The sequence below is a fragment of the Lonchura striata genome, chromosome 16 (assembly GCF_050655825.1).
Source record: "Lonchura striata isolate lonStrDom1 chromosome 16, ASM5065582v1, whole genome shotgun sequence".
Classification (NCBI taxonomy): Eukaryota; Metazoa; Chordata; class Aves; order Passeriformes; family Estrildidae; genus Lonchura; species Lonchura striata.
Genome location: NC_140718.1, coordinates 5656314 through 5683122, shown reverse-complemented (window position 1 = coordinate 5683122; position 26809 = coordinate 5656314). Strand labels below are relative to the sequence as shown.

At 51.5% G+C, this 26809-nt stretch overlaps 2 protein-coding genes across 10 annotated transcripts in view; both read right to left on the bottom strand.

Annotated features, from left to right (window-relative positions):
• LOC144247884 (uncharacterized) overlaps positions 1 to 10212 on the bottom strand; it is a 29104-nt gene extending 18892 nt beyond the window's left edge. The window contains exons 1-5 of the mRNA XM_085593509.1: positions 10117 to 10212; positions 8377 to 8409; positions 3656 to 3824; positions 1818 to 2108; positions 866 to 1110 (exon numbers count right to left, since the gene is read on the bottom strand). Of these exons, the coding sequence (XP_085449635.1) occupies positions 866 to 1110; positions 1818 to 2108; positions 3656 to 3824; positions 8377 to 8409; positions 10117 to 10174 (796 nt within the window). The 5' untranslated portion in view covers positions 10175 to 10212. The remainder of the gene's footprint in view (positions 1 to 865; positions 1111 to 1817; positions 2109 to 3655; positions 3825 to 8376; positions 8410 to 10116) is intronic.
• A 1552-nt stretch (positions 10213 to 11764) lies between these two features.
• Positions 11765 to 26809, bottom strand: part of LOC110481100 (integrin alpha-X-like) — a 42290-nt gene continuing 27245 nt past the window's right edge. For 5 of the 9 annotated variants that reach the window (XM_085593485.1, XM_085593483.1, XM_085593487.1 and 2 more), the window contains 11 exons: positions 24273 to 24414; positions 22547 to 22663; positions 21726 to 21805; positions 21499 to 21576; positions 20090 to 20171; positions 19585 to 19692; positions 18692 to 18760; positions 16543 to 16656; positions 15771 to 15863; positions 13422 to 13532; positions 11765 to 11920 (listed from right to left, as the gene is read on the bottom strand). In XM_085593485.1, the coding sequence (XP_085449611.1) occupies positions 11837 to 11920; positions 13422 to 13532; positions 15771 to 15863; positions 16543 to 16656; positions 18692 to 18760; positions 19585 to 19692; positions 20090 to 20171; positions 21499 to 21576; positions 21726 to 21805; positions 22547 to 22663; positions 24273 to 24414 (1078 nt within the window). In that variant the 3' untranslated portion in view covers positions 11765 to 11836. Of the gene's footprint in view, positions 11921 to 13421; positions 13533 to 15770; positions 15864 to 16542; positions 16657 to 18691; positions 18761 to 19584; positions 19693 to 20089; positions 20172 to 21498; positions 21577 to 21725; positions 21806 to 22546; positions 22664 to 24272; positions 26150 to 26809 lie in introns of those variants that run through there. The other 4 variants (XM_085593484.1, XM_085593486.1, XM_085593489.1 and 1 more) reach the window with 4 other exon arrangements.

The following is a 26809-nucleotide window of genomic DNA, read 5'->3' as shown; positions in this document are numbered from 1 at the left end:
CGCATTTTTGGGCTTTCCATGCTGAATTTCCCCATTTTCATGCTGAATTTCCCCGTTTCCACCCCAAACTCCCCCATTTTTGGGTTTCCCACCCTGAATTTCCCCATTTCCAGGTTTCCCACCCCAAATTTCCCCATTTCCAGGTTTCCCACGCCGAATTTCCCCATTTCCACACTGAATTTCCCCATTTTTGGGTTTTTCATGCCGAATTTCCCCATTTCCACCCCGAATTCCCCCATTTCCAGGTTTCCCACCCCGAACTTCCCCATTTCCAGGTTTCCCACCTCGATTTTCCCCATTTCCAGGTTTCCCACGCCGATTTTCCCCATTTCCACACTGAATTTCCCCATTTTTGGGTTTTTCATGCCGAATTTCCCCATTTCCACCCCGAATTCCCCCATTTCCCCGTTCCCACGCCGAGCTCCCCTGTTCTCACGCCAAATTTCCCCATTTCCACCCCAAATTCCCCCATTTCCCGGTTTCCCACCCCGAATTTCCCCATTTCCAGGTTTCCCACGCCGAATTTCCCCATTTCCACACCGAATTTCCCCATTTTTGGGTTTTTCATGCCGAATTCCCCCATTTCCAGGTTTCCCACGCCGAATTTCCCCATTTCCACACCGAATTTCCCCATTTTTGGGTTTTTCATGCCGAATTCCCCCATTTCCCCGTTCTCCCCGCCAAGCTCCCCTGTTCTCACGCCATATTTCCCCATTTCCACGCCGAATTTCCCCATTTTTGGGTTTTTCATGCCGAACTCCCCCATTTCCACGCCGAATTTCCCCATTTTTGGGTTTTTCATGCCGAATTCCCCCATTTCCAGGTTTCCCCCGCCGAGCTCCCCTGTTCTCACGCCATCTCTCACCGTTCTCGGCCACGTGGCCCCAGCCGCTGACCCAGCAGCGGCGGCCGAAGGGCGGCGGCCGGCGCGGCCCGGGCAGGCACACGGGCCCCACGCGCGGCCCCAGCGCCGCCGGCCGCCGCAGCCGCAGCAGCGCCAGGTCGTGGCCGCCCCGCACGCCGCGGAAGCGCGGGTGCAGCAGCAGCTCGGCCACCGGCAGCTCCTGGCCGCCGTCGGGGTCACTCGGGTGGTCACTCCGACGGTCGTCCCTGTGGTCATTCCGGTGGTTAGCCTTGTGGTTGTTTTCATGGTCATGCACGTGGTCAACCCTGTGGTCACTCCCATGGTCATTCTGGTGGTCACTCTAATGGTCATCCCTGTGGTCACTCTCATGGTCATTCTGGTGGTCATTCTAATGGTCATCCCTGTGGTCACTCTCATGGTCATTCTGGTGGTCACTCTAATGGTCATCCCTGTGGTCACTCCCATGGTCATTCTGGTGGTCACTCTCATGGTCATCCCGGTGGTCACTCTAATGGTCATCCCTGTGGTCACTCCCATGGTCATTCTGGTGGTCAACCCTGTGGTCATCCCCATGTTCACTCCTGTGGTCATCCCCGTGGTCATCCCTGTGGTCATCCCCGTGGTCATTCCCATGGTCATCCCCGTGGTCATTCCCATGGTCATTCTGGTGGTCAACCCTGTGGTCATCCCTGTGGTCACTCCTGTGGTCACTCTAATGGTCATCCCTGTGGTCATTCCCATGGTCATTTTGGTGGTCAACCCTGTGGTCACTCTCATGGTCATTCTGGTGGTCTTCCCTGTGGTCACTCTAATGGTCATCCCCATGGTCAACCCTGTGGTCATCCCTGTGGTCACTCCTGTGGTCATTTTCATGGTCATCCCTCTGGTCATCCTTGTGGTCATTCCGGTGGTCACTCCCGTGGTCACTCTCATGTCCTTCCCTTGTCCATACCGGTGTCCATCATGGTGGTCACTCGGGTGGTCACTCGGGTGGTCACTCCCGTGGTCACTCAGGTGGTCACTCGGGTGGTCAGTGGGGTGGTCACTCGGGTGGTCACTCTCGTGGTCATTCCCGTGGTCACTCGGGTGGTCAGTGGGGTGGTCAGTGGGGTGGTCACTCAGGTGGTCACTCAGGTGGTCACTCGGGTGGTCACTCCCGTGGTCACTCTCGTGGTCACTCTGCAGCCGCAGCCGGCCCAGCACCGCTCGCCACTCGGCCAGAGGGGCCCGGAGCCCCCCGGGGCTGCGGAAAATCGGCAAAACCACCCAAAATCACCCAAAATCAGCCAAAATCACCCAAAATCGGGAAAATTCATCCAAAATCACCCAAAATCACCCAAAATCACCCAAAATCAGCCAAAATCACCCAAAATGACCCAAAATCGGGAAAATTCAACCCAAAATCACACAAAATCACCCAAAATCGGCAAAATTCAACCCAAAATCAGCCAAAATCGGCAAAATTCACCCAAAATCAGCCAAAATCACCCAAAATCCACCAAAATTCAACCAAAATCAGGCAAAATCAGCCAAAATCAGCCAAAATAAGCCAAAATCACCCAAAATCACCCAAAATCGGCAAAATTCACCCAAAATCAGCCAAAATCAGCCAAAATCAGCCAAAATCGGGAAAATTCAACCCAAAATCACCCAAAATCAGCCAAAATCAGCCAAAATCAGCCAAAATCGGCAAAATTCACCCAAAATTGGGAAAATTCAACCCAAAATGACCCCAAATCAGCCAAAATCGGCGAAATTCACCCAAAATCAGCCAAAATCAGCCCAAATCCACCAAAATTCAACCAAAATCAACCAAAATCACCCAAAATCACCCAAAATTCAACCAAAATCAGCCAAAATCGGCAAAATTCACCTAAAATTGGCAAAATTCATCCAAAATCAGCCAAAATCACCCAAAATGACCCAAAATCATCCAAAATTCACCACAAATTGTCCCCAACCATCCAAATCATCCAAAATAATCCAAAATCACCCAAAATCGCCCAAAATTCACCCCAAATTATCAAAAATTGGTCAGAATTATCCTAAATTATCCAAAATCACCCGAAAGGACCCAAAATTATCAAAAATTGGTCAAAATTATCCAAAATTGTCCAAATTCACCCAAATTTATCCCGAATTACCCAAAATTCACACAAAATTGTCCAAATTCACCCCATATGATCCAAATTTATCCAAAATTATCCAAAATTACTAAAAATTACTAAAAATTATTAAAAATCATCCAAAATTTGCACAAAACCACCCAAACTTGTCCAAATACCCCCAAACCCCCCCAAACCATCCCTTAAATCCCCGAAAACTCCCCCAAAATGACCCAATATCCCCCGAATTCGCCCCAAATCCCCCAAATTCACCCGAAATCCCCCAAAATGCCCCAAAATCGCGGGAATTCACCCCAAATCTCACCCCTGGAAGCAGTGGGCGGCACTCAGCACCCACTGGGTGCTCACCAGGGTGCCCCCGCAGCGGTGTCGCCCATGAACCCCAAATCCCCCCGAATTCACCCCAAATCCCCCAAATTCACCCCAAATCCCCCGAAATGACCCAAAATCGCCCGAAATGCCCCAAAATCGCCGGAATTCACCCCAAATCTCACCCCTGGAAGCAGTGGGCGGCGCTCAGCACCCACTGGGTGCTCACCAGGGTGCCCCCGCAGCGGTGCCGCCCATGAACCCCAAAATCCCCCGAATTCACCCCAAACCCCCCAAATTCACCCGAAATCCCCCGAAATGCCCCAAAATCGCGGGAATTCACCCCAAATCTCACCCCTGGAAGCAGTGGGCGGCGCTCAGCACCCACTGGGTGCTCACCAGGGTGCCCCCGCAGCGGTGTCGCCCCCGCAGCTGCAGCGACACCGCCCAGGGCCACCGGCCCGGCCCGGCCGCGGCGCCGCCGACCACGCGGGCCCGGGAGCGCGACAGCCCGCAGGCCGCCCCTGGGAATGGGAATTTGGGGTGAAATCCGGCGATTTTGGGGCATTTGGGGTCGGTTTTGGGGGGTTTGGGGTCGTTTTTAGGGGTTTTGGGGTTGGTTTTTGGGGTTGTTTCTGGGGGGGTTGGAGCCGTTTCAGGGGGGGTTTGGGGTTTTTAGGGTGGGGTTTTGGGGTGATTCAGGGGGGATTTGGGGAGATTTTGGGGTGAAATTTGGGGATTTTGGGTCATTTGGGGTTTTTTAGGGGGGATTTTGGGGAGATTTTGGGGGGATTTTGGGGTCTTTCAGGGGGAATTTGGGAGATGTTTGGGGTGAGATTTGGGGGATTTGGGGTTTTTAGGGTGGGGTTTGGGGTGATTCAGGGGGGATTTGGGGAGATTTTGGGGTGAAATTTGGGGATTTTGGGGTGAAATTTGGGGATTTTGGGTCATTTGGGGTCGTTTTTGGGGCGTTTGGGGTCGTTTTGGGGGGATTTGGGGTCGTTTTTTGGGGTCGTTTCTGGGGGGTTTGGAGCCGTTTCTGGTGGGGTTTTGGGGTGATTCAGGGGGGATTTAGAGAGATTTTGGGGTGAAATTCGGGGATTTTGGGTCATTTGGGGTCGTTTTTGGGGGGTTTGGGGTATTTCGGGGGGGATTTGGGGTTGGTTTTTGGGGTCGTTTCTGGGGGGGTTTGGGGTCTTTAGGGTGGGGGTTTGGGGCGCTTCAGGGGGGATTTAGAGAGATTTTGGGGTGAAATTTGGGGATTTTGGGGTGAAATTTGGGGATTTTGGGTCATTTGGGATCGTTTTTGGGGGGTTTGGGGTCGGTTTTTGGGGTCGTTTCTGGGGGCTTTGGAGCTATTTCAGGAGGGATTTGGGGTCTTTAGGGTGGGATTTTGGGGTGATTCAAGGGGGATTTAGGGAGGTTTTGGGGTGAAATTCGGGGATTTTGGGGTGAAATTCGGGGATTTTGGGTCATTTGGGGTCGTTTTTGGGCGGTTTGGGGTATTTTGGGGGGGATTTGGAGTTGGTTTTTGGGGTCGTTTCTGGGGGGGTTGGAGACGTTTCAGGGGGGATTTGGGGTTTTTAGGGTGGGGTTTTGGGGTGATTCAGGGGGGATTTAGGGAGATTTTGGGGTGAAATTCGGGGATTTTGGGTCATTTGGGGTCGGTTTTGGGGGATTTGGGGTCGGTTTTTGGGGTCGTTTCTGGGGGGTTTGGGGTTTTTAGGGTGGGGTTCTGGGGTGCTTCAGGGGGGATTTAGGGAGATTTTGGGGTGAAATTTGGGGATTTTGGGGTGAAATTTGGGGATTTTGGGGTGAAATTCAGGGATTTTGGGTCATTTGGGGTCGTTTTTGGGCGGTTTGGGGTCGTTTTTGGGGGTTTTGGGGTTGGTTTTTGGGGTCGTTTCTGGGGGGGTTGGAGACGTTTCTGGGGGGTTTGGGGTCTTTAGGGTGGATCTGGGGGAGGTTTGGGTTGAATTTGGGGGATTTTGGGGTGAAATTCGGCGATTTTGGGGTGAAATTTGGGGATTTTGGGGTGAAATTCGGGGATTTTGGGTCATTTGGGGTCGTTTTTGGGCGGTTTGGGGTCGTTTTTGGGGGTTTTGGGGTCGGTTTTTGGGGTCGTTTCTGGGGGGGTTGGAGACATTTCTGGGGGGGTTTGAAGTTTTTAGGGTGGGGTTTTGGGGCGCTTCAGGGGGGATTTAGGGAGATTTTGGGGTGAAATTTGGGGATTTTGGGGTGAAATTCGGGGATTTTGGGTCATTTGGGGTCGTTTTTAGGGGGATTGGGATATTTCGGGGGGGATTTGGGGTCGGTTTTTGGGGTCGTTTCTGGGGGGTTTGGGGTCTGTAGGGTGGGTTTTGGGGTGATTCAGGGGGGATTTAGAGAGATTTTGGGGTGAAATTCGGGGATTTTGTGGTGAAATTCGGGGATTTTGGGGTGAAATCCGGCTATTTTGGGTCATTTGGGGTCGTTTTTGGGGGGTTTGGGATCATTTTTGGGGGGTTTGGGGTCGGTTTCTTGGGTCGTTTCTGGGGGGGTTTGGAGACGTTTCAGGAGGAATTTGGGGTTTTTAGGGTGGGGTTTGGGGCGCTTCAGGGGGGATTTAGGGAGATTTTGGGGTGAAATTCGGGGATTTTGGGGTGAAATTTGGGGATTTTGGGGTGAAATTCGGCGATTTTGGGTCATTTGGGGTCGTTTTTGGGGCGTTTGGGGTCGGTTTTTGGGGGTTTTGGGGTCGGTTTTTGGGGTCGTTTCTGGGGGGGTTTGGGGTCTTTAGGGTGGGGTTTTGGGGTGCTTCAGGGGGGATTTAGGGAGGTTTTGGGGTGAAATTCGGGGATTTTGGGGTGAAATTTGGGGATTTTGGGGTGAAATTTGGGGATTTTGGGGTGAAATTCGGCGATTTTGGGTCATTTGGGATCGTTTTTGGGGCGTTTGGGGTCGTTTTGGGGGGATTTGGGGTCGTTTTTTGGGGTCGTTTCTGGGGGGTTTGGAGCCGTTTCTGGGGGGGTTTGGGGTTTTTAGGGTGGGGTTTTGGGGTGATTCAGGGGGGATTTAGAGAGATTTTGGGGTGAAATTCGGGGATTTTGGGGTGAAATTTGGGGATTTTGGGATAAAATTTGGGGATTTTGGGGTGAAATTCGGGGATTTTGGGTCATTTGGGTTCGTTTTTGGGGGGTTTGGGGTCGTTTTTGGGGGATTTGGGGTTGGTTTTTGGGGTCGTTTCTGGGGGGGTTTGGGGTCTTTAGGGTGGGGTTTGGGGCGCTTCAGGGGGGATTTCGGGAGATTTTGGGGTGAAATTTGGGGATTTTGGGGTGAAATTTGGGGATTTTGGGTCATTTGGGATCGTTTTTAGGGGGTTTGGGGTCGTTTTTGGGGGTTTTGGGGGCGTTTTTTGGGGTAATTTCTGGGGGGTTTGGAGCCGTTTCAGGAGGGGTTTGGGGTTTTTAGGGTGGGGTTTGGGGTGATTCAGGGGGGATTTAGAGAGATTTTGGGGTGAAATTTGGGGATTTTGGGGTGAAATTTGGGGATTTTTAGGGGGGATTTTGGGGGGTTTTGGGGGGTTTTGGGGTCTTTCACGGGGAATTTTGGAGATGTTTGGGGTGAGATTTAGGGGATTTGGGGCTCTTGAGGGTGGATCTGGGGGAGGTTTGGGGTGAATTTGGGAGATTTTGGGGTGAATTTCGGGGATTTTGGGTCATTTGGGATCGTTTTTAGGGGATTTGGGGTCGTTTTTGGGGGATTTGGGGGCGTTTTTTGGGGTAAATTCTGGGGGGTTTGGAGCCGTTTCTGGGGGGGTTTGGGGTCTTTAGGGTGGATCTGGGGGAGGTTTGGGGTGAAATTCGGGGATTTTGGGTCATTTGGGGGAGATTTTGGGGTCTTTGGGGGTGATTTTGGGGGGATTTGGGGGAGATTTCAGAGGGGATTTAGGCGAGATTTGGGGTAATTTTGGGGGAATTTGGGATAATTTTTGGGGATTTGGGATAATTTTTGGGGATTTAGGATCATTTTGGGGGGATTTGGGATAATTTTGGGGGGATTTGGGATAATTTTTTGGGGTCATTTGGGAGGAATTTTTGGGGATTTAAGGGGAGATTTGGGATAATTTTGGGGGGATTTTGGGGGATTTTGGGGATTTTTGGGTGGATTTTGGGGGATTTTGGGGGATTTTTGGGTGGATTTTGGGGGATTTTGGGTCTTTTGGGTTGGATTTTGGGGGATTTTGGGGGATTTTTGGGTGGATTTTGGGGTGTTTCAGGAAGGATTCGGGGGAGATTTGAAATTTTGGGCTGAATTTCGGGGTTTTTGGGGCCCCGTCGGCTCCACTTCCCGTTTTCGGGGCTCCAGTTCCCATTTTTGGGGTTCCCCTCCCCCTTTTTGGGGCCCCCCGCGGTTTTTGGGGCCCCTCCCCCCCCAACCCCCAAAATTGGGGTGGGGGAGGGGCCGGCGCCATTTTTGGGGTCCCCAAATCCCAATTTTGGGATTTTTGTCCCAATTTTGGGGCTTTTTTTCCCAATTTTTGGCATTTTTTTCCCAATTTTTGGGGCTTTCCCCCCCAATTTAGGGGATTTTTTCCCAGTTTTTGGATTTTTATCCCAATTTTGGGGATTTTTTATCCCAATTTTTGGGTCCTCAAACCCCAATTTTGGGGAATTTTTCCCAGTTTTGGGGATTTATTCCCAATTGGGGGATCTTCCCCCATTTTTGGATTTTTTTTCCCAATTTTGGGATTTATTTCCCCATTTTTGGAATTTTTCCCCATTTTTGGAATTTTTCCCCAATTTTGGGATTTTTTCCCCATTTTTGGGATTTTTTTTCCCATATTTGGGATTTTTTTCCACCCATTTTTGGGATTTATTTCCCATTTTTGGGATTTTTATCCAAATTTTTGGATTTTTTTTTCCCCAATTTTTGAATTTTTTCCCCCAATTTGGGAATTTTTTCCCCATTTTTGGATTTTTTCCCCCAATTTTGGAATTTTTTCCCCATTTTTGGAATTTTCCCCCCCATTTTTGGTGTCCCCCCCACCCTTTTTGCCCCCTCATGAATATTCCGTGCCTCATTTGCATAACTCACATTCCGACTCCGCCTCCGCGCCGCTCCCGGCTCCTGGGGGGAAAATTTGGGGAATTTCTGGTGAATTTTGGGAAAAAATTTGGGAATTTTTTTGGGAAATTAAGTGAAAATTTTGGGGAAATTTTTGGCAATTTTGGGATTTTTTTGGGGGGAATTTTGGGGGAAATTTTTCGGGAATTTTGGGGGGAATTTGGGGGAATAATTAGAGAAAATTTGGGAGAAATTTGGAGAAATTTTGGAGGAAATTTTGGGCGACTTCTGAGGGAATTTTGGGGGAAATTTTGGGGAAAATTTGAGAATTTTTCAGGGAAATTTGAGGGACTTTTTGGGAAATTTTGAGAAAATTTGGGGGAATTTCGGGAATATTTTGGGGGGGTTTTTTGGGGGGAATTTTGGGGGGAGTTGGGGGGAAATTTTAGGGAAAAATTTGAAAAATTTTGGGAAAAAAACGAGAATTTTGGGGGGGTGTTTTGGGGATATTTTGGGGTATTTTGGGGGAATTTTGGGCGGATTTTTGGGGTTTTTTGGGGCCCCTCCCCCGCCCCCCCGGGGGAATTTTTGGGGTTTTTTTGGGGCCGGTCCGACCGGTCCCGGCCCCGCCCCCGACGCCGCGGAACCCCCCCGGGGCTCGATCCCAAAAAAATCCCAAAATAACCCCAAAAAAAGCCCCAAAAAACTCCCAAAATCCGCTGGAAAATCCCCCCCAAAAAATCCCCAAAATCCTCAAAAAATCCCTTTTAAAAAAAACCCAAAAAAACCCCAAAAATTCCCTAAAAAAACCCTTTAAACACCCCCCTAAAAATCCCAAAATAACCCCAAAAAAAGCCCCAAAAATCTCCCAAAATCCGATGGAAAATCCCCCCCGAAAAATCCCCAAAATCCTCAAAAAATCCATTTAAAAAAAAAAGGAAAAAAAAAATCCCCAAAATTCCCTAAAAGTCCCATTTCAACCCCCCCCAAAAATCCCAAAATAACCCCAAAAAATCCCCAAAAATGCCCTTAAAAAACCCCAAAAATCCCCAAAAATTCCCCCAATTATCCCTAAAAACCCGAAAAATCCCCCAAAATTCCCCAAACCCCCCCCAAAAATCCCAAAAACCTCCCAAACCCCCAAAAACCTCCCTAAAATCCCAAAAACACCAAAATAAACCCCAGAAAATCCCAAAAAAATAAAAAAAACCCAAAACCCCCCCAGAAAATCCCAAAAAACCCAAAAAAACTCCCAAACCTCCCAAACCCACCCCAAAAAATCCCAAAAATTCCCCTAAAATCCCCCAAAAATCCCAAAAAAACCCTAAAACCCCAAAAACCTCCCCAAAATTCCCAAAAATTCCCCAAAAATCCCCCAAACCCCCCCAAAAAACCCCCAAAAAACTTCCAAAAAATCCCCAAAATTCCCCTAAAATCCCCCAAAAATCCCAAGAAAACCCCTAAAAGCCCCCCAAAAACCCCAAAATTAAAAAAAAACTCCAAAAATTCACAAAAAACTTCCAAAAACCCCCAAGAACCCCCAAAAATTCCCCTAAACCCCCCCAAAAAACCCCAAAAATCCCAAAAAACCCCCAAAAATCTCAAAAAAACCCCAAAATTTTTTAAAAAAATCCCCAAAAAAATCACAAAAAACTTCCAAAAAATCCCCTCAACCCCCCCAAAACCCCCCAAAATCCCCCAAAAACCCCAAGAAAAGCCCCAAAATTCCCAAAAAAACCCAAAAAGTCCCAAAATCTCCCCAAAACTCACGGGGCAGCAGCAGCAGCAGCAGCAGCGGCGCGAGCGCTGTCGGGACCTGTCGCGACATGGGGGAGGGGCCCCGGGGGGATTTTGGGGGATTTTGGGGATTTTTGGGGATTTTTTGGGGATTTTGGGGGATTTTTGGGGATTTTTTGGGGATTTTTGGGGATTTTTGGGGGGTTTTTGGGGGTTTTGGGGGCGCGGCCGCCGCCGCCGCTTTTGGGGGGAATTTTGGGGCGCCCCAGGCCACGCCCACCGAGCCCCAAGCCACGCCCACCGCGCTATAAGCCACGCCCATCGAGCCCCAGGCCACGCCCACCGCACACAGGCCACGTCAATCGAACCCAAGCCACGCCCACCGAGCTCCAGGCCACGCCCACCGCACACAGACCACGTCAATCGAGCCCCAGGCCACGCCCACCGAGCCCCAGGCCACGCCCACCGCCTCCCGGCCACGTCAATCGAACCCAAGCCACGCCCACCGCGCCTCAAGCCACGCCCACCGCACGCAGACCACGTCAATCGAGTCTCAGGCCACGCCCACCGAGCCCCGGCCACGCCCACCTCGCTCCAGGCCACGCCCACCGCGCTACAAGCCACGTCAATCCAGCCCAAGCCACGCCCACTGCACCCAAGCCACGCCCACCGCCTCCAGGCCACGTCAATCGAACCCAAGCCATGCCCACCGAGCTCCAAGCCACGCCCAGTAGAGGAAAAGGGGCGTGGCTTATCCTGGCCCCGCCCCCAGCCTGGGAATTGGGGGGGGCCGGGCGGAATTTGGGGGAAATTTGGGGATTTTAGTGGAAATTTGGGCAGAATTTGGGGGTTTGGGGGTGAAATTTGGGCAGAATTTGGGGGTTTGGGGTGAAATTTGGGGATTTTTGGGAAATTTGGGGATTTGGGGTGAAATTTGGGCAGAATTTCGGGGTTTGGGGTGAAATTTGGGGATTTTTGGGAAATTGGGGGGTTTGGGGTGAAATTTGGGCAGAATTTCGGGGTTTGGGGTGAAATTTGGGGTGAAATTTGGGGATTTTGGGGAAATTGGGGGATTTGGGGTGAAATTTGGGCAGAATTTGGGGGTTTGGGGTGAAATTTGGCGATTTTGGGGAAATTTGGGGATTTGGGATGAAATCTGGGCAGAATTTCGGGGTTTGGGGTGAAATTTGGGGATTTTGGGGAAATTTGGGGATTTGGGGTGAAATTTGGGGATTTGGGGGAAATTTGGGGATTTGGGGTGAAATTTGGGGATTTTGGGGCAGAATTTGGGGGTTTCAGTAAAATCTTGACGGTTTTGGGGTGAAATTTGGGCAGAATTTGGCGGTTTTGGGGTCAGATTTTGGGATTTTGGGGTGAAATTTTGGGGTTTTTGGGGAGAAATTTGGGGTTTTGGGGTGAAACCCGGGGTTTGGGCTTTCAATTTTTGGAAAGGACTTTTAAAATCAATTTTTCAGGGACTTTTAAACCGAATTTTTAGAAGAATTTTCAAATTTTTCATTTTTTTATTGGATTTTAAAAATCCCTTCAAAAACGGATTTTTAAACTAATTTTTTCCCCCTTTTTCGCGCCTTTAATTGAATTTTCCCAACGGGTTTTACAACAAAAATTAACCAGTTCTAATGAATATTTAAATGAAGGTTTCATGAACTTTAATGGCATATTGAAATGAAGTTTCGAGGCATTTTAATGAGTATTTAAATGAGGTTTTCTGAGGAATTTTCCCCAAATTCTCTCAGCCCTGGGGGTCCCCGGGGGGGTCCCCGGGGGTCTCGGCGCCCTCCAGCATTTCCTTGTAGCGGCGCTTGAAGAATCCCAGCTGGAAATTTGGGGAGAAAAAAATCAAAATTAAAACCACCAAAAAACGCGCCCCGAAAAGCCCCAAAATCCTCCCAAAAATTCCCCCCAAATCCCCAGAGAATTCCCCTAAAAATCCCCAAAAACATCCCCAAAAATCCCCTGAAAAATCCCTTAAAATCCATTAAAATCCCCCCAATTTTCCCCAAAATTCCCCCCAAAAAATCCCCTTTAAAATCTCCCAAAAGTCCCACCAAAAATCCCTGAAAATCTCCTAAAAAATCCCGTAAACATCTCCCAAATCTCCCCCAAAAATTCCCAAAAAAATCCTCCCAAAATCCCCCCAGATTCCCCCCAAAAATCCCCCCAAATTTCCCTCCAAAAATTCCCCAAAAATCTCCCCAAAATCCCCAGAGAATTCCCCTAAAAATCCCCAAAAACATCCCCAAAAACCCCCTTTAAAATCCCCCCAAATTTCCCCCCAAAATCCCCTTTAAAATCTCCCCAAATCCCCCAAAAATTCCCCAAAAATCCCCCCCAAAAAAATCCCCAAAAATCCCCAGAGAATTCCCCAAAAATCGCCAAAAACCCCCACGGAATTCCCTTAAAAATCCCCCCAAAAACATCCCCAAAAACCCCCTTAAAAACTCCCTAAAATCCATTAAAATCCCCCAAAATTTCCCCAAAATTCCCCCCAAAAATTCCCTTTAAAATCTCCCAAAAATACCCTATAAAATATCCCCAAAATCCGCCAAAAATCCCCCCAAAAATCCCTCCAAAATCCCCCAAAAATCTCCCAAAAATCCCCCCCAAATTCCCCGAAAATCGTCCCAAAAATACCCCCAAAATCCCCTTTAAAATCCTGCCCAAAATCCCCTAAAAATCTCCCAAAATATTCCCAAATCCCCTAAAAAATCCCCTAAAAAATGTCCCCAAAATCCCCCAAAATCTCCCACAAAATCCCCAAAATCCCCAAATTTCCCAAAATTCCCCAAATGAATTTTTGGGGCTGAATTTTGATGGAGATTTTGGGGGAATTTTGGGGGGATTTGGGGAGAAATTTTTTGGACGATTTTTGGGGCAATTTTGGAAGGATTTTGGAGGGAATTTTGGCGGATTTTGGGGATTTTTGGGGCAATTTTGGGGGGATTTTTTGGGGATTTTTTGGGGAGATTTCAGGGGATTTTTGGAGCTTTTGGGGTGTTTGGGGAATTTTGGAGGATTTCAGGGAATTTTGGGGGATTTTTGGGGGGGTTTTGGGAGATTTTTGAGGGGATTTCTGGTGGATTTTGGGGGAATTTTGGGTGATTTTGGGGGCGATTTTGGGAGATTTTGAAGATTTGGGGGATTTGGGGGAATTTTGGGGAATTTTTGTGGGAATTTGGGTGGATTTGGGGGGGATTTGGGGGGAGATCTTTGAGGGGATTTTGGGGATTTTTGGGGAATTTTTGGGGGCGATGCTGGGGGAATTTGGGAATTTTGGAAATTTGGGGCGATTTTGGGCGATTTTGGGCATTTCTCACCTTGTAGAGCCCCAGGGCCACCAGGCCCAGCAGGAGGAGCCCCCCCAGGGACGCCCCCAAAATGAGGGGGAGGGGATTGGGGGGGTCCAGCAGCTCCAGCTCCGTCTGCACCTGGGGAACCCCAAAATTGGGGGAGAAACGCCGAAAATGGGGAAAAACCCAAAAAATGGGAAAGGGAAACCCAAAAAATGGGGAGAAACCCCCAAAAAATGGTGAAAACCCCCCAAAAAATGGGACAGGGAACCCCAAAATTGGGGAGAAACCCCAAAATTGGGGAAAAACCCAAAAATGGGTCAGGGAACCCCAAAATTGGGGGAGAAACCCCAAAAATGGTGAAAACCCCCAAAAAATGGTGAAAAAACCCAAAAAATGGGACAGGGAACCCAAAAATGGGGGAGAAATGCCGAAAATGGGGAAAAACCCAAAAATGGGTCAGGGAACCCAAAAATGGGGGAGAAACCCCGAAAATGGTGAAAAAAAAAACCCAAAAAATGGGACAGGGAACCCCAAAATTGGGGAGAAACCCCAAAAAATGTTGAAAAAACCCAAAAAATGGGACAGGGACCCCAAAAATGGGGGAGAAATGCCGAAAATGGTGAAAAAAAACCCAAAAAATGGGACAGGGAACCCCAAAATTGGGGAGAAATCCCAAAAACTGTTGAAAAAACCCAAAAAATGGGACAGGGAACCCAAAAAATGGGGAGGAACCCCAAAAATGGTGAAAAACCCCAAAAAATGGTGAAAAACCCCCAAAAAATGGGACAGGGAACCCAAAAAATGGGGAGAAACGCCGAAAATGGGGAAAAACCCCAAAAAATGGGACAGGGAACCCAAAAATGGGGGAGAAACGCCGAAAATGGTGAAAAAACCCCAAAAAATGGGACAGGGAACCCAAAAAATGGGAAGAAACCCCAAAAAATTGTGAAAAACCCCCAAAAATGGGACAGGGAACCCCAAAATGGGGGAGAAACCCCAAAATTGGGGCAGGGACCCCAAAAAATGGGTGAGGGACCCCAAAATTGGGTCAGGGATGCCGAAAATTGGGAAGAAACCCCCAAAAATGGGGAAGACTCCCCAAAATTATGGGAGGGACCCCAAAATTGGGGGGAGAAACGCCGAAAAATGGTGAAAACCCCCCGAAAACTTGGGGAGGGACCCCAAAATCGGGGGAGGGACCCCAAAAAATTGGGGAGATACCCCAAAATCGGGGGAGGGGCCCGAAATCCAGGTGTGCCCCCCCAAATCCAGGTGTGCCCCCCCCCAAAATCCAGGTGTGCCCCCCCCAAATCCAGCTGTGCCCCCCAAAATCCAGCTGTGCCCCCCCAAATCCAGCTGTGCCCCCCCCAAATCCAGCTGTGCCCCCCCAAATCCAGGTGTGCCCCCCCCCAAATCCAGCTGTGTGCCCCCCCAAATCCAGGTGTGCCCCCCCCAATCCAGGTGTGCCCCCCCCAAATCCAGCTGTGCCCCCCAAAATCCAGCTGTGCCCCCCCAAATCCAGCTGTGCCCCCCCAAATCCAGGTGTGCCCCCCCCAAATCCAGCTGTGCCCCCCCAAATCCAGCTGTGTCCCCCCAAATCCAGGTGTGCCCCCCCCAAAATCCAGGTGTGCCCCCCCCAAAATCCAGGTGTGCCCCCCCCAAATCCAGCTGTGCCCCCCCCAAAATCCAGGTGTGCCCCCCCCAAATCCAGCTGTGCCCCCCCAAAATCCAGGTGTGCCCCCCCAAATCCAGGTGTGCCCCCCCAAAATGGGGTGAGGGACCCCAAAACCAGGTGAGGAACCCCCCAAAATCCAGGTGTGCCCCCCCCAAAATCCAGCTGTGCCCCCAAAATCCAGCTGTGCCCCCCCAAATCCAGCTGTGCCCCCCCAAATCCAGGTGTGCCCCCCCAAATCCAGCTGTGGCCCCCAAATCCAGGTGTGCCCCCCCAAATCCAGGTGTGCCCCCCCAAATCCAGGTGTGCCCCCCCAAATCCAGGTGTGTCCCCGCAAAATCCAGGTGTGCCCCCCAAAATCCAGCTGTGCCCCCCCAAAATCCAGCTGTGCCCCCCCCAAAATCCAGGTGTGCCCCCCAAATCCAGGTGTGCCCCCCCAAATCCAGGTGTGCCCCCCCAAATCCAGGTGTGCCCCCCCCAAATCCAGGTGTGCCCCCCCCAAAATCCAGGTGTGCCCCCCCCAAATCCAGGTGTGCCCCCCCCAAAATCCAGGTGTGCCCCCCCCAAATCCAGGTGTGCCCCCCCCAAATCCAGGTGTGCCCCCCCCAAAATCCAGGTGTGCCCCCCCAAATCCAGGTGTGCCCCCCCAAAATCCAGGTGTGCCCCCCCAAATCCAGGTGTGCCCCCGCCGCGCCCCTCACCTGCAGCTCGGTGCCCCCCCAGGTGTTCTGGAAGCGGGCGTGGTCGAAGCTCACCTGGGCCCAGCTCTGCACCACCAGCCGGGGCAGCGCCAGCTGGGCGGGCACGGGGGCACAGGTGAGGGCCCAGGTGTGCCCAGGTGTGCCCAGGTACCCCCCAGGTGTGACCAGGTGTGTCCCAGGTACCCCCAGGTGTGACCAGGTGTGTCCCAGGTACCCCCCAGGTGTGACCAGGTGCCCCCCAGGTGTGCCCAGGTGCCCCCCAGGTGTGACCAGGTGTGTCCCAGGTACCCCCAGGTGTGCCCCAGGTGTGCCCAGGTGTGCCCCAGGTGTGCCCCAGGTGTGTCCAGGTACCCCCAGGTGTGCCCAGGTGTGCCCAGGTAACCCCCAGCCATGCTCAGGTACCCCCAGGTACCCCCCAGGTGTATTCCAGCTGTGCCCAGCTGTGCCCAGGTGTGCCCCAGGTACCCCCCAGGTACCCCCAGGTATGCCCAGGTGTGCCCAGGTACCCCCCATGTGTGTCCAGGTGCACCCCAGGTGTGACCAGGTGTGCCCCAGGTGTGCCCAGGTGTGCCCAGGTGTGCCCCAGGTACCCCCAGGTGTATCCCAGGTGCGCCCAGGTGTGTTTTTACCCCCCCAGGTACCCCCCAAACCCCCCAAAATCCCCATTTTTCACCCGATTTCCACCGGGTTTTTTTTGCCCCGCCCCTCCCAGCCGTGCCCAGGTGTGCCCAGGTGTGCCCAGGTGTGCCCAGGTGTGCCCAGGTGCCCTCACCTGCCGCACCGGCTCCAGCCGGAGCCGCCCCCCCAGGCGGAAGCTCCAGAGGCGGGGGGGGCGCAGGGGGGGGAGGGAACAGCGGAACAGCCAGCAGGGGGAGGAGGGACAGGCCTGGAAAAGCGGGAAATTCGGGGGGAAAAATCCCAATTTTGGGAAAAAAATCCCAAATTTGGGGAAAAAAAATCCCAAATTTGGGGAGAAAAAAAAAATTCGGGGGGGGGGGGGAAATAAGAAATTTGAGGGGAAAAAAAAAATCCCAACTTTAGTGGGGGGAGAAATCCCAAATTTGGCGGGGAAATCCCAAATTTGGGGGAAAAAAAAATCCCAACTTTCGGGGGGAAAAGGTCCAAATTTGGGAAAATAATCCAAAATTAGGGGGAAAAAAAAACCCGAAATTTTTCCCATTTCCGTGTTGATTTTCCCCCATTTTCCGGGAATTTTCCCGATTCCGGGTGAATTTTCCCCGATTTTGAACCAAATTTTCCCATTTCCAGGTGAATGTTCCCGATTCTGGGTGGATTTTCCCATTTCCAGGTGGATTATCCCATTTCCAGGTGAATTTTGCCAGTTTTTTCCTGGGATTTTCCCAATTCCAGGTGAATTTTCCCATTTCCAGGTGAATTATCCCCAATTTTGAACGGGATTTTCCCATTTCCAGGTGAATTTTCCCTTTTTTTCCCGGGATTTTCCCATTTTTCCCGGGATTTTCCCATTCCCAGGTGATTTTCCCCATTTCCAGGTGATTTTTCCCATTTTTCCCGGGATTTTCCCGGTTATTCCAGGTGATTTTTCCCATTTTTCCCAGGTGAATTTTCCCATTCCCAGGTGAATTTTCCCCATTTTCCCCGGGATTTTCCCGGTTTATCCCGGAATTATTCCATTTCCAGGTGAATTTTCCCATTCCCAGGTGGATTTTCCCCATTTTTCCCAGGTGAATTTTCCCCATATTTCCCAGTTGATTTCCCCATTCCCAGGTGAAATTCCCCATTTCCCACTGAATTTTCCCGATTTCGGCATTTTTCGCCCCATTCCCAGGTGAAATTCCCCATTTTCCCGGTGAATTTTCCCGGTGAATTTTCCCGATTTCGGCGTTTTCCGCCCCATTCCCAGGTGAAATTCCCCATTTTTCCCACTGGATTTTCCCGATTTCGGCGTTTTTCGCCCCATTCCCAGGTGAAATTCCCCATTTTCCCGGTGGATTTTCCCGATTTCGGCGTTTTTTGCCCCATTCCCAGGTGAAATTCCCCATTTTTCCCGGTGGATTTTCCCGATTTTGGCGTTTTTTGCCCCATTCCCAGTTGATTTCCCATTCCCAGGTGAAATTCCCCATTTTCCCGGTGAATTTTCCCCATATTTCGCAGTTGATTTCCCATTCCCAGGTGAAATTCCCCATTTTCCGGTGAATTTTCCCGATTTCGGCGTTTTTCGCCCCATTCCCAGGTGAAATTCCCCATTTCCCGGTGAATTTTCCCGATTTCGGCGTTTTTCGCCCCATTCCCAGTTGATTTTCCCATTCCCAGGTGAATTTTCCCCATATTTCCCGGTGGATTTCCCCACTTCCAGGTGAAATTCCCCATTTTCCCGGTGGATTTTCCCGATTTCGGCGTTTTTCGCCCCATTCCCAGTTGATTTCCCCATTCCCAGGTGAATTTTCGCATTCCCAGGTGAAATTCCCCATTTTCCCACTGGATTTTCCCGATTTCGGCGTTTTCTGCCCCATTCCAGGTGATTTTCCCCATTTTCCCCGGGATTTCCCCATTTTTCCCAGGTGGATTTCCCCATTCCCAGGTGAAATTCCCCATTTTCCCGGTGAATTTTCCCGATTTCGGCGTTTTTCGCCCCATTCCCAGGTGATTTCCCCATTCCCAGTTGATTTTTCCCATTCCCAGGTGAATTTTCCCATTCCCAGGTGAATTTTCCCCATATTTCGCAGTTGATTTCCCCATTCCCAGGTGAAATTCCCCATTTTTCCCGGTGAATTTTCCCGATTTCGGCGTTTTTTGCCCCATTCCCAGGTGAAATTCCCCATTTTTCCCACTGAATTTTCCCGATTTCGGCGTTTTTTGCCCCATTCCCAGGTGAAATTCCCCATTTTTCCCACTGAATTTTCCCGATTTCGGCGTTTTTCGCCCCATTCCGCACTCACCGCCAGGGGGCGCTGGGGGCCCGCGCCGGCCCCGCGCGGCTCCGGCCGCTCCGCGCAGCGCGGCCGCTCCTGCGGGTTTGGGCCATTTTCGGCCATTTTGGGCCATTTTGGGCCATTTTCGGCCATTTTCGGCCATTTTCGGCCATTTTGGGCCATTTTCGCCCTTTTCCGCCATTTTGGGGCATTTCGGGAATTTTTGGGGCATTTTCCGGACATTTTTTGGGAGGTTTTGGGGCCGTTCTTGAGGATTTTGGGGCCGTTTTTGTGGCCATTTTTAGGGATTTTTGGGGACAATTTTGGGGGAATTTTAGGGGGATTTGGGCAATTTTGGGAATGTTGGGAATTTTTGGGGACATTTTTGGGGAACTTTTGGGGTAATTTTGGGGCGTTTTAGGGGTAATTCTACGGGATTTTGGGACCATTTTTGGGGTATTTTGGGGGGAATTTGGGGGAATTTTGGGCCTTTTTGGGGGTAATTTTTTGGGGATTTTTGGGCCCTTTTTGGGGTAATTTTTGGGGATTTGGGGCCATTTTTGGGGTAATTTTGGGGGACTTGGGGCCATTTTTGGGGTAATTTTTGGGGATTTGGGGCCATTTTTGGGGTAATTTTTGGAGATTTTTGGGCTGGTTTTGGGGTAATTTTTGGAGATTTTTGGGCTGGTTTTGGGGTAATTTTGGGGGATTTTGGGGCTGTTCTTGTGGCTGTATTTAGGGGATTTTTGGGCCGTTTTTGGCGTAATTTTGGGGGATTTTTTGGGGGGATTTTGGGGGATTTTTGGGCCATTTTTGTGGCTGTATTTTGGGGATTTTTGGGCCATTTTTGGGGGGATTTTTGGGGATTTTTGGGCCGTTTTTGGGGTAATTTTTGGGGATTTTGGGGGCGGGGCCGGTACCTGCTCAGGTGTGAGCTCCAGGTGCTCCCAGAGCGGCTCCGGGCCCAGGTGAGACGGGACCAGGAAGGAAACGTTGGCGGCGACGCCGCGCTGGCCCAGGACCTTCACCTGGGGACAGGTGAGACACGGACAGGTGAGATGGACAGGTGAGACATGGACAGGTGAGATGGACAGGTGAGACATGGACAGGTGAGATGGGACAGGTGAGATGGACAGGTGAGACATGGACAGGTGAGATGGACAGGTGAGATGGACAGGTGAGACATGGACAGGTGAGAGATGGACAGGTGAGACATGGACAGGTGAGATGGGACAGGTGAGACATGGACAGGTGAGATGGGACAGGTGAGATGGACAGGTGAGACATGGACAGGTGAGACATGGACAGGTGAGACATGGACAGGTGAGATGGGACAGGTGAGATGGACAGGTGAGATGGACAGGTGAGACATGGACAGGTGACACAGATGACGTCACACGGGTGATGTCACACAGGTGAGCTCACCTGGTAGTGGTGGGTGACGGGGGCAGAGGGGGGAAGGGCCCCGCCCTTGGTGATGTTCAGGTAACGCGTGGAGTCGGGGGAGCTGCGGACAGGTGGGACAGGTGAGACACAGGTGGGACATGGACAGGTGGGACACAGGTGGGACACAGGTGACACACACAGGTGACACACACAGGTGTGACACACACAGGTGACACACAGGTGTGACACAGGTAACCCCCCCAGGTGTGACACAGGTGACATCACACAGGTGTAACACACACAGGTGTGACACACACAGGTGTGACACACACAGGTAACCCCCCCAGGTGTGACACAGGTGACACACACAGGTGTGACACACACAGGTGACACACAGGTGTGACACAGGTGACACACACAGGTAACCCCCCCAGGTGTGACACACACAGGTGACACACACAGGTGTGACACACACAGGTGACACACAGGTGTGACACACACAGGTGACACACAGGTGTGACACAGGTGACACACACAGGTGTGACGCACAGGTGTGACACAGGTGGCACACACAGGTGACACACAGGTGACACACAGGTGTGACACAGGTGACACACACAGGTAACCCCCCCAGGTGTGACACACACAGGTGACACACAGGTGTGACACAGGTAACCCCCCCAGGTGTGACACAGGTGACATCACACAGGTGTGACACACACAGGTGTGACACACACAGGTGTGACACACACAGGTGACACACAGGTGACACACAGGTGTGACACAGGTGACACACACAGGTAACCCCCCCAGGTGTGACACACACAGGTGTGACACACACAGGTGTGACACACACAGGTGACACACAGGTGTGACACAGGTGACACACACAGGTAACCCCCCCAGGTGTGACACACACAGGTGTGACACACACAGGTAACCCCCCGAGGTGTGACACAGGTGACACACACAGGTAACCCCCCCAGGTGTGACACACACAGGTGACACACACAGGTGTGACACACACAGGTGTGACACAGGTGACATCAAACAGGTGTGACACACACAGGTGTGACACACACAGGTGACACACAGGTGTGACACAGGTGACACACACAGGTGACACACACAGGTGTGACACACACAGGTGTGACACAGGTGACCCCCCCAGGTGTGACACAGGTGACACACACAGGTGTGACACACACAGGTGTGACACACACAGGTGTCACACACAGGTGTGACACACACAGGTGTGACACAGGTGACACACACAGGTGTCACACACAGGTGTGACACACACAGGTGTGACACAGGTGACACACACAGGTGACATCAAACAGGTGTGACACACACAGATGACACACACAGGTGACACACAGGTGTGACACACACAGGTGACACACAGGTGTGACACAGGTGACCCCCCAGGTGACCCCCCAGCTCACCTGGCCAGCACCAGGAACACCTGGTACCTGACGGCGATGGCGACGCTCTGGCTCCGCCCAGCGGGGCCACCGTTGTCACTGCGGGGGGGGACAGGTCAGCTCACCTGGGCACACCTGGGCACACCTGGGCACACCTGGGCACACCTGGGCACACCTGGGCACACCTGGGATCACCTGGGATCACCTGGGCACACCTGGGCACACCTGGGATCACCTGTCCATCTCACCTGGTGGCCTGGGCTGTCACCTCCAGGCTGTCGCCGAGTTCAGCGTCCGAGGGCACGTCCAGAGTGAGCCGGAAAATCACCTGGGGACAGGTGAGGGACAGGTGAGATGGACAGGTGAGACAGGTGAGACATGGACAGGTGAGATGGACAGGTGAGATGGACAGGTGAGACATGGACAGGTGAGATGGACAGGTGAGACATGGACAGGTGACACAGGTGAGATGGACAGGTGAGATGGACAGGTGAGACATGGACAGGTGAGATGGACAGGTGAGATGGACAGGTGAGATGGGACAGGTGAGATGGACAGGTGAGATGGGACAGGTGAGACATGGACAGGTGAGATGGGACAGGTGAGATGGGACAGGTGAGATGGACAGGTGAGATGGACAGGTGAGACATGGACAGGTGAGATGGACAGGTGAGATGGGACAGGTGAGATTGGACAGGTGAGATGGACAGGTGAGATGGACAGGTGAGACATGGACAGGTGAGATGGGACAGGTGAGATGGGACAGGTGAGACATGGACAGGTGAGACATGGACAGGTGAGATGGGACAGGTGAGATGGACAGGTGAGATGGACAGGTGAGACATGGACAGGTGAGATGGACAGGTGAGATGGGACAGGTGAGATTGGACAGGTGATATGGACAGGTGAGATGGACAGGTGAGACATGGACAGGTGAGATGGGACAGGTGAGATGGGACAGGTGAGACGGACAGGTGAGACATGGACAAGTGAGATGGACAGGTGAGAGATGACGTCACACAGGTGACACCGATGACGTCACACAGGTGTGGCCGATGACGTCACTCACCTGCGCCCCCGCCCGCAGCAGCGGCGGCTGCACCTGGCAGCGCGTGCGCCGGCCCCGCCCCTCCGGGGGCTCCGAGTGGCACCGCAGGGACCCCGAGCGCGGCCGGGACTGGGGAAACTGGGATGGACTGGGAGGAACTGGGAGGGACTGGGAGGAACTGGGAGGAACTGGGAGGGAACTGGGAGGGACTGGGAGGGACTGGGATGGAACTGGGATAAACTGGGAGGGACTGGGAGGGACTGGGAGGGACTGGGATGGAACTGGGATAAACTGGGAGGGACTGGGAGGGACTGGGATGGAACTGGGATAAACTGGGAGGGAACTGGGAGGGACTGGGAGGGACTGGGAGGGACTGGGAGGGAACTGGGATAAACTGGGAGGGACTGGGAGGGAACTGGGAGGGACTGGGAGGGACTGGGAGGGAACTGGGATGGATTGGGAGGGATTGGGAGGGAACTGGGATGGATTGGGAGGGATTGGGAGGGAACTGGGATAAACTGGGAGGGACTGGGAGGAACTGGGAGGGAACTGGGAGGGACTGGGAGGAACTGGGATGGACTGGGAGGGAACTGGGAGGGACTGGGAGGGAACTGGGAGGGACTGGGAGGGAACTGGGAGGGACTGGGAGGGACTGGGAGGGAACTGGGATGGATTGGGAGGGATTGGGAGGGAACTGGGATAAACTGGGAGGGACTGGGAGGGACTGGGAGGGAACTGGGAGGAACTGGGATAAACTGGGAGGGACTGGGAGGAACTGGGAGGGACTGGGAGGGACTGGGAGGGACTGGGAGGAACTGGGAGGGAACTGGGATGGACTGGGAGGGAACTGGGAGGGAACTGGGAGGAACTGGGAGGAACTGGGAGGGACTGGGAGGGAACTGGGAAGGACTGGGAGGAACTGGGAGGGAACTGGGAGGGACTGGGAGGGAACTGGGAGGGAACTGGGAGGGACTGGGAGGGGACTGGGAGGGAACTGGGATGGACTGGGAGGGACTGGGAGGGAACTGGGAGGGAACTGGGAGGGACTGGGAGGGAACTGGGACAAACTGGGTTATACTGGTTTATACTGGGAGGGAACTGGGAGCACTGGGAGGGTTTTTGGGGCATTTCTGGCATGGTTTTGGGGAATTTTTTGGGTGTTTTTGGGGCATTTTTGGGCTATTTCGGGATGGGGTTTCCGGGCTGTTTTGGGGTAAATTTTGGGGATTTTTGGGGCGTTTTTGGGCTATTTCAGGCAGGATTTTGGGGATATTTCGGGCAGGATTTTTGGGATATTTCAGGCAGGATTTTGGGGGATTTTTGGGATATTTCGGGCAGGATTTTTGGGCTATTTCAGGCAGGATTTTGGGGCTATTTCGGGATGGGGTTTCCGGGCTGTTTTGGGGTAATTTTGGGGATTTTTGGGGTGTTTTTGGGCTATTTCAGGCAGGATTTTTTGGCTATTTCGGGATGGGGTTTCCAGGGTGTTTTGGGGTAATTTTGGGGATTTTTTGGGGCGTTTTTGGGATATTTCAGGCAGGATTTTGGGGATATTTCAGGCAGGATTTTTGGGCTATTTCGGGATGGGTTTTCCGGGGTGTTTTGGGGTAATTTTGGGGATTTTTGGGGCATTTTTGGGATATTTCAGGCAGGATTTTTGGGCTATTTCGGGCAGGATTTTTGGGCTATTTCGGGATGGGGTTTCCGGGCTGTTTTGGGGTAATTTTGGGGGTTTTTGGGGCGTTACCTGCAGCACCTGCACCTTCCTGAAGCTGAGCTCGGGCGGGTGGCTGAGGGTGACCCCGGGCCCGAAGGAGCTCTCGCCGCGATTGCCGAGCGCCAGCCGCAGCTCCAGGGCGTCCCCCTCCCCCACCACCAGCACCCCTGGGCTGGGAGGGACCCAAAATATCCCAAAATAGCCCCAAAAAATAGCTGGGACAATGGCGCAGAAATTGGGAAAAAAAAACCACCAAAAAAACCCAAAAAATCCCAAAAAAATCCCAAAAAAATCCAAAATTCAGCCTCAGCTCCAGGGCGTCACCGTCCCCCACCACCAGCACCCCTGGGCTGGGAGGGACCCAAAATATCCCAAAATAGCCCCAAAAAATAACTGGGACAATGGCGCAGAAATTGGGAAAAAAAAAACACCAAAAAAAACCAAAAAATCCCAAAAAAATCCAAAATTCAGCCTCAGTTCCAGGGCGTCACCCTCCCCCACCACCAGCACCCCCGGCCTGGGAGAGACCCAAAATAGCCCAAAATAGCCCCAAAAATTAACTGGGACAATGGCGCAGAGATTGGGAAAAAAAAACAACCCAAAAATCCCAAAAAATCCCAAAAAAATCCAAAATTCAGCCTCAGCTCCAGGGCGTCCCCCTCACCCACCACCAGCGACCCTGGGCTGGGAGGGACCCAAAATATCCCAAAATAGCCCCAAAAATTAACTGGGACAATGGCGCAGAAATTGGGAAAAAAAAACACCAAAAAACTCCAAAAAATCCCCAAAAAATCCAAAATTCAGCCTCAGCTCCAGGGCGTCCCCCTCCCCCACCACCAGCACCCCTGGGCTGGGAGGGACCCAAAATATCCCAAAATATCCCAAAATAGCCCCAAAAAATAGCTGGGACAATGGCGCAGAGATTGGGAAAAAAAAACCACCAAAAAATCCAAAAAAAACCCCAAAAAATCCCCAAAAAATCCAAAATTCAGCCTCAGCTCCAGGGCGTCACCCTCCCCCACCACCAGCACCCCTGGGCTGGGAGAGACCCAAAATATCCCAAAATATCCCAAAATAGCCCCAAAAAATAACTGGGACAATGGCGCAGAGATTGGGAAAAAAAACCACCAAAAAAACCCAAAAAATCCCAAAAAAATCCCCAAAAAATCCAAAATTCAGCCTCAGCTCCAGGGCGTCCCCCTCCCCCACCACCAGCACCCCTGGCCTGGGAGGGACCCAAAATATCCCAAAATAGCCCCAAAAAATAACTGGGACAATGGCGCAGAAATTGGGAAAAGAAACAACCCAAAAATCCAAAAAATCCCCAAAAAATCCCCAAATTCAGCTTCAGTTCTAGGGCGTCCCCATCCCCCACCAGCGGCCCTGGGCTGGGAGAGACCCAAAATATCCCAAAATATCCCAAAATAGCCCCAAAAAATAACTGGGACAATGGCGCAGAAATTGGGAAAAAAAACAACCCAAAAATCAAAAAAATCCCCAAAAAATCCCCAAATTCAGCCGCAGCTCCAGGGCGTCCCCCTCCCCCACCACCAGCACCCCCGGCCTGGGAGAGACCCAAAATATCCCAAAATAGCCCCAAAAATTAACTGGGACAATGGCGCAGAGATTGGGAAAAAAAACCCACCAAAAAAACCCAAAAAATCCCCAAAAAATCCAAAATTCAGCCGCAGCTCCAGGGCGTCCCCCTCCCCCACCACCAGCACCCCCGGCCTGGGAGAGACCCAAAATATCCCAAAATAGCCCCAAAAAATAACTGGGACAATGGCGCAGAGATTGGGAAAAAAAACAACCCAAAAATCCCAAAAAATCCCAAAAAATCCCCAAAAAATCCAAAATTCAGCCTCAGCTCCAGGGCGTCCCCATCCCCCACCACCAGCACCCCTGGGCTGGGAGGGACCCAAAATATCCCAAAATAGCCCCAAAAAATTTCAGAAAATAGCCCAGAAATCGTGAAAAAAAAAAAAAATTCCCATTTTTTCCCTCAATATTTCCCCAATATTTCTCCAATTTTTCCTCATTTTTTCCCCAAATTTTCCCCAATTGTTCCCCAAATTATCCCCATTTTCCCCTCAAATTTTCCCCATTTCCCCCATATTTCCCCAATTTCCCCCCATTTTCCCCCCAATATTTTCCCAATTTTTCCCCATTTTCACCCTCATTTTTTCCAAATTTTCCCAATTTTTCCCCCAATTTCCCCCCATTTTTTCCCAATTTTCCCAATTTTTTTCCCATTTTCCCCCAATATTTTATCAATTTTCCCCCAGTTTTTCCCAATATATCCCCAATTTTTCCCCCAATTTCCCCCCATTTTTTCCCAAATCTTCCCCAAATTCTCCCCCATTTTTCCCAATATTTCCCCATTTTTTCCCCCCATTTCCCCCAATTTTTCCCAATTTCCCCCATTCCCCCCATTTCCCCCCAAATTTTCCCTATTTTTTCCCATTTTCCCCCCAATTTTTTCCCATTTTTTCCCCAATTTCCCCCCAATTTTTCCCCAATTTTTCCCAATTTCCCCCCATTTTTTCCCCAATATTTCCCCCCATTTT